General features: G+C 37.1%; 1 protein-coding gene across 3 annotated transcripts in view; it reads right to left on the bottom strand.

Annotated features, from left to right (window-relative positions):
* nedd4a (NEDD4 E3 ubiquitin protein ligase a) overlaps window positions 1-7,773 on the bottom strand; it is a 33,536-nt gene extending 25,763 nt beyond the window's left edge. The window contains exons 1-5 of one of the 3 annotated variants that reach the window (XM_011491447.4): window positions 7,491-7,773; window positions 6,145-6,218; window positions 4,064-4,142; window positions 3,931-3,969; window positions 3,763-3,816 (exon numbers count right to left, since the gene is read on the bottom strand). In XM_011491447.4, the coding sequence (XP_011489749.1) occupies window positions 3,763-3,816; window positions 3,931-3,969; window positions 4,064-4,142; window positions 6,145-6,218; window positions 7,491-7,535 (291 nt within the window). In that variant the 5' untranslated portion in view covers window positions 7,536-7,773. Of the gene's footprint in view, window positions 1-3,762; window positions 3,817-3,930; window positions 3,970-4,063; window positions 4,143-6,144; window positions 6,219-7,189; window positions 7,340-7,490 lie in introns of those variants that run through there. The other 2 variants (XM_078944512.1, XM_078944513.1) reach the window with 2 other exon arrangements.
* Between the last annotated feature and the right edge of the window lie 2,358 nt (window positions 7,774-10,131).

Raw genomic sequence — 10,131 nt, 5'->3', positions numbered from 1 at the left:
AATTCTAAGGAATCATTCTAAGCAATTGCCATGGACACATGTTTTTGATAAAACATAGAAGTTTGATGTTTGAGTCACCACTTCATCCAGGATCCAGGAAATCTTTCAGTTCTCGATCTAAATGGAGCAAGACAATCTTCTGTTCTAAAGAGCCTTGTGGTTACACATTGAGTCCTATACTGACAAATTAGAAGCATGGAGGCTAAGATATCCATTAGGATGTAATAAATAGGAAGCAGAATCTCTGAAAGATAGTCCATTGAGACCAAAATGAACCACTACAGTGCAAATGGTTAATGAGAATTTACATTATGCCAACCCAACCTTATCAGTGTTTCCCAATGTGTTTGATAACTTCACTATGTTTGAAAGGAAAGGGCGTCGTTTTAGGATTCCTTAAATGAAGAGAAACCGAAATAATACAAGGACGGATCCACTTTCTAGAGAAGTCTAAGAGATGAACCAGAGACAAAAAAAAATTCTGTTATAACACTATAAAGGATCTTTTGTCAAAACAGAGAGATGGTAAAAAATACATTTTCCTAGAAATACCAAACATGTTATAGTATATGAGGTTCTGTTTGTGCCAAATATATGTTTTTGTGACCACTGTCTATGTCTTTGGTCCATTGTCTCTGTCTACTGAACATTTGTTCATGGGTTATGTTTAAACCTTTGCATTTGTCTTTGACAGTGTCGTTCCTCCCTGTCGTCTCACTACGGCTCCTTAGCAACCGTTGCTAGTGTCGTTAGCTACGTCGTCTCACCATGTCGTGTCGTTAGATCTTGTATTTCAAATTTTGCCATATGAATAAAATTAAATTGAATAGATGAAGGTGGATTTAAAATGGTTTTTTTCAATCAAGGGCAGCTATGCTTGCCAAGAGCAAATGTGAAAAACTATGATTTTAGATTATTTCAAAAAGATTCGGTCTAGAACCTTTTTTTCCTGAAGTCTTTAAAAAAATTTTACTTGACAGCATTTGTGCAACTGAGGGCCAATAGGCTCAGTATTGTTGCAAGGTTTTACTTTTTTTTTAAATAAAGTATTTGAACTTTGCAATATAGAATTCAAAAAGGGTTCAACAGAGATGCTTTGCATAATGTAGTAGGTATATACACAGCACAACCTCTCTTTCTACCTTACCTCTAAGAGAAATACATCTTTGCATAACTGTAAAGTAGTAGTGAACACCCAATCCTAAACCTAGAAGAATTCATAGAACATTACAGTTTGCCTGATTGGGTTTTTTATTTAACAATCTCATAGACCTAAAGTATGTTCACAATTGTTAAATACTAAAAGTGACACAAACAGAATAACAGGTCTGACTTCCTATGATTTCAGAAGCAAAATGTTACAGAAATGCACACAATGGGACAATAAGTCACTTGCAACACCAACATGCTCAGCTGCCACAAGATTAGGGAAAATATGTGGGGAAGAGAGGCTTTGCTTGTAGCCACCACTTCTGTTGTTTCTCATTTGATAGAACACACATTGCAATAAGGCAAAATTATTCATACGAATCAATGTGAGTTGATTTGTATTTTTATTGTGTATGTGTCGATATCCATGTGTGTGAAAGTTTTTGCAGCCCCATCTCTACAATCCCACTCTAGCGCTTTCTTCAGATCAGCCCACAAAGAAATGTACATAAATATAATATAAGGGATTTATACACATCTACTTCTCACTTGTCCGAAGGTACATTACCCCTATTGTAACAGCACGAGATGCCTTCAGCTCTCATCTGTTTGCTCAGCGGCTGTAGAGGATAAGTTTAGCAACAACAAAACCTGTTGCTTTGAGGTGAATCTTCGAAAAATGAATACATTTACAACAACTGTTGCTGGTCACAGTGATTGTTTAACCATAAGCAACGGAGTCACTGGAACTCTTGGATAAGAAATAAGAAAGAAAGGAAAGATGACAAAAAATACGCCTTGCTAATGTGTGAGTTTACACATTAGCTCTAAGAAGTAACACAATTCCTTCCTGCAGCACAAGATGCTAAGCCTGACCCAGTCTTGTGCAAGTCTAAGGTCACACCCAAAGCTATTGTATCATGTGACCTTAAGCCTACGATGGAAACATTCTGTCAAACTGTGAACACATGAAAAAAGCCTGTTTTCATCTGTGAGGTCATGTTTTATGGCGTTTTGTGTAGAAAGAGATAATGATTGAACAGATAAAACAAAATCTTCCAGGGACTGAAACAGATCACGTGAATTGATCTGTTAGCACAGTTCATTTGATTACTGTGTAACATGCTGCAGGTAAATGACCCACTTTTCTAAATGAATGATTGCAAATGGTTCTACATTGACGTGTTTTTATGAGAAACTAATTTGCTGCTTCCTAGAAAATCCTGATTTACCAGTTGGGCAAATTGTAGAAACGAGGTATTTTGTTCTGAAGAGAACCAGTTCTTTAACTACGTATAAATAATCCTAAATTCTCCAACTAATTTAGATTGGTCTGGCCAAACTCATCTGTAAATGTGGTTTTATTTATATTCTACTTATTACTGGGCTGTAATTTAAAAATAAATCTGGATTGGAATAAACTGCAAAATTTATTCCATCAAAAAGAGTTGAATATGGAAAAAAATGTGTTAAATCGTTTTCCTCATTAGGTGCTCATGAAAGAAATACAAAGGCACAGGTGGTTTGTCAAACTAAGGAATGACTTGTATATCATACAAATACAGAAACTTAACACTGAGTTCAAGGAAGAAGAATAAGTGCAACCGCAGAGTTTTAGCCATTTGTCTTGGGAGCTGCTGCACCTCATACCAGCAAGGAACAGAGGAAGCAGCTCAACTGATATTTAGCATCTGAAAATGCTGGAAATGTGGAATCACACACAAAAAAACACCAAACACCAGCATCCCTTTTTCAAATGGTTTTCGGTCCTGCACAAACGAAATAATTACAAAAAAATCTGGTAATCTTTAACCAAACAGATTTAAGGATGTTCTCACAGCTGCCAAATTCCCCTATATTTACAGGTGTGACTAACAGAGTGTCTTAGGTTTCTAACAATACTGTGTGTGTCATGGCAAAATAAGGGTCCTACTGCATCATTGACAAGCACAGCCAATGTTAAAGGTACTAGAGAATACCTGCATCTTCAGGAATATGACACATTCCGTTGACGCTGCTGTTTCTTGGTATACAAAACAGGATTCCTTACAAAGACGTTTTTGAAAATCAAATCAGTTTGTTTACTGCTAATTTGTTGACAGCAAACCTGTAGTGTCTGAGCTATAGGTTAAAATGTAAGCGTTTCTTTAGTTTATCCATTGACAGGGCTGCCTACAGCTGTAAATAAATCTGTGACTACAAATACTGCTGGTCGATTTCATACAAAAAGTGATGTGAATTTTTGACGACAGAATTAGCAGCTTCCTCTTTCCTACAAATCTTACAAAACTGAAGCTTCTGCTTCCCTACTTAAGTGCTGGCCCTAAGCAGCTCTCTGAGTTTGTATTCCTTTTCTACCGGCAGTAATCGCAAAACCCCACTCACATTTCAGGGATCCAATCCCTTCTATTGATGCAGCAACAAAACCATCCACTTTTGAGATTCACTGCTCTGCTGAATCTGAGTGTAGCGTACAGAGACTGACCCCTCTCTCATCCACACTTCTAATAAACCTTCAGTACACAGCATGACTACTTCAACAGATTGTGAAAAACATTTTTAACACCAGCTAAACATGCATACATCTTGGAAAAACTGAATGAAACGTCTTACCAGGCGGTTTTCATCAAACACCTCAAACAGCAAACGGTGCCTTTTGGGGTCAACCTGAAAAACAGGGTGTCCTTAAACGAAGCTTCACACATTTCTTTAGGATAAAGCAAGAACTTTTAGAAAAAGAGATATTAGAATAGACATGATGTTTTGTCATGAGGGACCTACTTTGAAGAAGAATTCTTCATTCCACCGTGGGTCCAGAGTCTTTGCATGACATGAGATTTGAATAAAGATTTTCATATATAAGTCCGCTAACAAAAACAGGTCTGACTTTAGCTTCAGATGTGCACCCACCCACCTTTTTAACTGTCTTGGTCTGCAGACTTGTGATTTCTCCATTAACAGGATCATAGAGAGACAGTCTTGTATATGGATCACTGCAACAGAAAGGCAGATTGAGATTTATATCCCTTTATAAGCATCCTAACAGGAATTATATATCTGCTTGTGGCTTTCTTCACTCAAAGGTAGTTTGATTATTTCAGATTTATAAAAACACTAACTCAACAGTTTAGGCAGCTCATTGCTCAGGTAATGACAGCAATTCCATCACAAATGATTTGAACCACTATTCATTAAAGCAACATTATTTCAATTCCAGCGTGTTATTCATTACCCTGCCAGTTGCAGTGTGTCATCATAAGTAACGTATTAACTCTGACCAAAAAAAGGGATGGAGGTCCCTGCATAAACAAACAAGATCAACATTTCAGGCTGTTCTCACAGGTTGACAAAAAGATGAAGCTGAAAGTCCCACTCAAATCATAATTTATAAATAAAAACACAATTTTCATTGAAGTGGGTCTTTATAGACACACTTAAGAAATAGCACAAAAATATGAGGCATAAATGTTTTTGTATGACATCCAAATGTATTATTTAAAAATGATGTCATTTGATAGTTTAACGGAAAACACATAATTGAATTTAAAACAAAATGCTGATGCTACATCATTTTAAACACTGATTTGCTCTGAATACCCTAAAAATATAAATTTGGATTAAAAAGAAAGGATCCCTTGCCTACGCCCAAGTGGCTGGGATAGGCTCCGGCAACCCCGTGACCCCGAAAGGGAATAAACGGTTAAGAAGATGAATGAATGAATGAAAGAAAGGATCAATACAATTTAAACCACAATTCACACTCTGAAGAGACGAGTAATCCTTAAATAACCAAGTTAACGTCTTTCAAACCAAACATATGATCTTTCAGTTTTAGTGTTATTTTTGAAAGGATGTCAGAATCTATAAAGACACTTGAACTGATTAGGTATTTACACATTTTAGCAGTTTCTCACCAACCAACACATGTTGGCATGCACATGTGCATCATGAAGTATATATGGGTTTAAATACTGTACAGGTTTAGTTGACAGGAAATTGCTTTTGTTATATTTTTTCTTATTGATTTCTCGAAATAGGGAGATTAAAACAGTTTGTTGGATTACAACAATGTAAGGATTAGGGTTGGGAAACCCCTGCTCTACAGTGAGAAAGATGAATGGAATGCATTTAAGTCTTTTTTGATCTACTTAGAATTAAACATTCAAAGAAAATTATCAAGCTAAAACTATGAAAATAATTTATAAATAGTCCAAATGTTAGATTACAGAGCCTACTGGGCCTCTATAAAATGTCATGACAGGACTTCTGGCTTATTTAGGAGGGGGGAAAAATTCGCATGAAAGTGAAACTAAGATTTGCAAAGTTCAGTTATAAAAAAACATACAACATTGGGAACAATGGGAGGAAAAATTAGTTCAAACTATGTAACTTTTTGGCCTTAATGCAGTGAAATGTTCAGCGAAAACATAGTCAAGCACAGTGTTGGAAGCTTTTAGCAGCCAAAAAAGTCAACAGTCAACTGTTGTACACTAAAGGTTTATGGTCATCACCTAACCGCTGAAACTGGGTCATGTGACATGACAATAATCCAATGCAAGGCAGCAAACATGTGAATGAATCCCAACCTGGTTGATGTAGAATGTGATAGGCAGTCATGCAGGTCATGGCAACTTCAAGTCTCTTTTGTTTTTAAAATGTAATTGTTTGATTTATTGGATGTCTTTGCCTCGTGTAAAGTTTAAATAAAGTTAATAAAGACACAGTAACAGAAAGATTTTTGCCTTCTATCTAAGCTTGAATTTGTCCAACACTAAGACATTTGTTATGATCCTTTTACACCCCCCTCCCCTCCCCAAGAATGATTATAAGCGATTGGGAAGAGAGTATTTCAAGGTGTGAATGCTTGTTTTGTTTATGACAGTAGTTTAAGCAAATCTATATGCAAAAAACAGTTGAGACAAAACAGGCTATTTTGGCATTTATAGAACAATAATAACTTGTAATAAACAGTAATTAAATGAACATTAAATGTACCTGGCTCCGAGAATGTCTTTTTTGGCCAGCCCATATCCAGCAATCACTTTAACTCTGAGGATTCGGGTTTGACCCTGAATAAGAAAACAAAACGAACAAGTATGAAATTAAAGACATAACCTAAAAACAAAAACAAATGTTTCTTTAAACAAATAAGCTAACAAAAAGGTACAGAAAACTCTAGATAGAGGAAAGATTTAGATTAATTCAATAAAACAGCCCAATATTTCGGCAACAGCCGGGGAATTCATTGCATTCAGATCCCTGTCTTGATGATAGCCTAAAAAAGGAACAGGTATGCTGCATGCAGGTCCTGGCTGCCGCTGCTGCTGCTGTGGCGGGGGTCTTGGTGTGGGGAGGACTGGGCACTCTCCCTCCTTCTCTTTACATTCCATCATCCACCATATAGAACATAAACACTTCACTCGAGCACAGGTGCTGTCTCACCTTTGCACCAATAGTTTGAAAGACTGAATGAAATGTTTCACACTAGTTGAACTGAAGTAAGTATGTGTGAACATGAGTTGTTTTGTGTACACGATGACATGCCTGTAGGAGAACTTTTCTTTTCCGTCCAACATAAATATATTACAAATATAAGTAAAGTGAATAGCCTAAATTACAAAAGGGGTTAATTCAAATATACATCTAGTGTGTCAAAAGATTCATAACCCCCTGTTCTAACAGTAAATATGTCTAACACAAGAGGCTTTCAGCTCTCATCTGTTTGCTCAGCTGTTGGACAGGACAAGTTAAAAAAAAATAAAAGTAAATTAAATCAAGTGCAAGGCAGAAAAAATTTGGACAAAAAAATGGCACAAAAAAAAACATGTAAACTGTGGTCCTAATTAAAATCTTATGGCAGAGGAGCACACCCCTCAGTCTGTGAGTTACATAACATCCTGTCATTTACTGGCATTCTACTTTTATTTCTTTAAAACCACAACAAGATAAGCATCTTATAAATTTACTAAAAACTTCGTGGATCATCAGATATAGAATGAAACTTCTTGGTCTAACTTCAGGGGCCTCCGCTCACACTCACGGTTTGAACTCCAGGCGACGTCATGGAGTTTGATAGATAGCAAAATCTGCAGCTGACTGGACTGGTTTCCTGTCCGAAAAAGTCGAGCTAGCCGAAAACTACATGACCCACGACATCGAGCTTCAATAATGTTTAGTCAAGGCAAAGATTCCGGGGAAAAACACCAAACAGTTTAGACAGTAATTATTCAAACCGAACGATATTCTGAAGCAATTTTCACTTCTCTGAGGTTGGGGTAACTAGTTAGCTAGCTGGCTAACGACAGCGTAAGTAGCCTCGGTTAGGAAATGAGTGACTTTACCTCGTCAGTTTGAAGCGCTCGGATCGATGATGAAGGCGCAGCCATTATTACTCCACGCCCTATCTCCAACAGAGAGTAGGGGAGAAGAACCGAGTAAGTCTCCCTTCAGGTGTTCCCTCACAACCCCGCCCCTGTTGTTGCCTCGCTGCTTTCACGCGGACAAATACCGTGAACCTGAATGACGAGCAGTCCGGCACCGTCACCACTTGATAAACCCATCCTCTTCCTCCGTTCCTCCTTCTTCTGCCTTCCTCCTCCTCCTCATCTCATTCTCCTGTCATCTGACCGAGGAAACCGAGAGGGAGACTACTCAGACAGAGACTGGACATTTGGACTCATTTGTTCTGGTAGCGATATCTATATCTATATAGATATATAGATATATATATCGATATATATCTATATATAGATCTATATATAGATATATATTTTTCATCGTGTTTATTACATTTTTATCAGAAAATACACTCACTGGCCACTTTATTAGGTAGACCTTGCTAGTACCGGGTTGGACCCCTTTGCCTCCAGAACTGCCCTCATCATTGGTGGTGCAGATTCAGTAAGGTACTGGAAACATTCCTCATAGAGTTTGAAATGCTATCATCACACAGTTGCTGCAGATTTGTCGACTGTACATACATGATAATAATCGCCCGTTCCACCATAGAGTTAGACATGGTCAGCAACAATACTGAGTTAGGCTGTGGTGTCGGAACCATGCTCAATGGGTACTAAGTGTCCAATGTGTGCCAAGAAAATGTCTCCCACACCATTACACCGCCACCTGCCTTAACCGTTTATATAAGGCAGGATGGATCCATGCTTTCATGTTACTGACACCAATTTTGATGGACAATAGATATTGTCCGAATTGTAGCCTCAGTTTCTAGTTAATAAAAGATTTACAGACAAATTGGACAATCAAGAAGGAGAAAGTCCACATAAACCAGTACAAACACAATCAGTTTAAAACCAGCCATAAAAGGCATTGCATAATATTGTTGCTGTAGCTGTGACCTTCTGTACTATCTTGAGAAAGCCCTTGGATAATGAAACTTTGTCACCGTAACAGTGATAGGGAGTGTAAAATTGTATTTTGGTGTTTTTCCCAGTATCAGGAACTGACAGTGTAGTACCTCAAGGCAGGCTTAGTGGCAGAAACTTAAATATTTAATAAAAAACTTTTAAAAAAAAGAAGAAAAAAACATGGAGAAACAAAAGGTGAAAGAGCTGATGACCTGACAAGACTGAATTGAAAACAAAACACTCATGTAGTTGTTTTTTTAGCCCCATGATCAAATGCTGTTCCAACAACAGATAACAGAAAAGCCAACTTTACTATCAAAACTATGAACTGTCAACACCTTGCCTTTAACAATGAACAACTAAAACTCCTGAAGAAGCACAGGCTGTTGTTTGTTTCTTTCTGAAAATGTAGTATTACCAGTTTAGGCTGTTTACTAAGTAAAATCCTGCTGTCTTCTATGTATGCAGCTGGAAAAGGAATGGTGTTGAACTAATTCCTCGTCCTTCTGCAGCTTCCACAGCTATTTCCTTTGTCACTTCCTTTAAACAAGACAAAGTGATTGTTGTCTTACTGTGTCACAAACACAGTCACTTCTTTGCTGTACCCTGTTTCCTGTCCACTACACCCAGAAACTTCAGGCTATCTGGGTATGTGTGAGGAGAAAAGGGGGAAAAAATTCAGCTTGATGAAAAACTACAGTGCTGCTGACCCCCTGTCAAAACAAAATGCATAGTTATTGGGGTCTTCTAGCAACACGCAGGTTATTAATGAGTGATGATGTTAATTATTATTATTTTTTTCTTCAAAAAACATACTGTAGATCACCAGGGAAAACAAAAAATGGGGTATAAATTGACTTTAAAACCTTTAAAGCATCAAGAAGTTGGTGGTCTAAAGTAATTTAAGTGGATTACAGCTGTGTGCAGTCACACTTGCAACATAAAAACAGGGGAGGTCTGGTTGAAACACAAACAGCATATGGTCAGAAAGGGATACACTGAAGCCTCATCAGTCATGAGGCAGTGTTTCACTAAGCTGGTGTTTTGTACTGGCGCCCAAACAAAAGGACAGTTTGTGTTTATGAAACGGCTGCAGGTACAGATTCATTTACAATTACTGCTCATTCGCATCACACAGTTTTTTTTAAAAGCAGCTCATTAAACAAAAAGAAAGAACAATAAATGTTGAACATTTAAAGACCAGTTCAACTGTGGTGTGGCATCTTTCATATAACTTTAATTTAAAATATGCTTAAACAGACACATTTATCTTTTAAAATGAACTTTGAAGTCTCAGAGACGTGAGTAATGCAGTTATCATCTCTATGAAGTGAGATCACATAAGCTGCAAGTATTTTATTCAATTCAAACAAACTGTAATCAAATATATAAGTTTATAGCCCATAAACGAGTAATGTGTGATTATAAAAGCTGTATTTTTAAACTGTCTCAACAAGAAAATGTCTAAAATTGTAAAAGAAGACTGATTGATGATAAATATTGTTATCGATATCTGAATTCTATGTCTCAAAAAACTCTATCTTACAAAAAACCTCAAAGAGGTGAAAAATCAGAACTGATGTAAATGTTTTTGGAGAATTGGAAAAACCAAAAA

The sequence above is a fragment of the Oryzias latipes genome, chromosome 3 (assembly GCF_053564925.1).
Source record: "Oryzias latipes strain Hd-rR chromosome 3, Olatipes_Hd-rR_3.1".
In the NCBI taxonomy this organism is placed as follows: Eukaryota; Metazoa; Chordata; class Actinopteri; order Beloniformes; family Adrianichthyidae; genus Oryzias; species Oryzias latipes.
The sequence above is the reverse complement of the archived record's forward strand: the minus strand, read 5'-3'. Positions and strand labels throughout refer to the sequence as shown.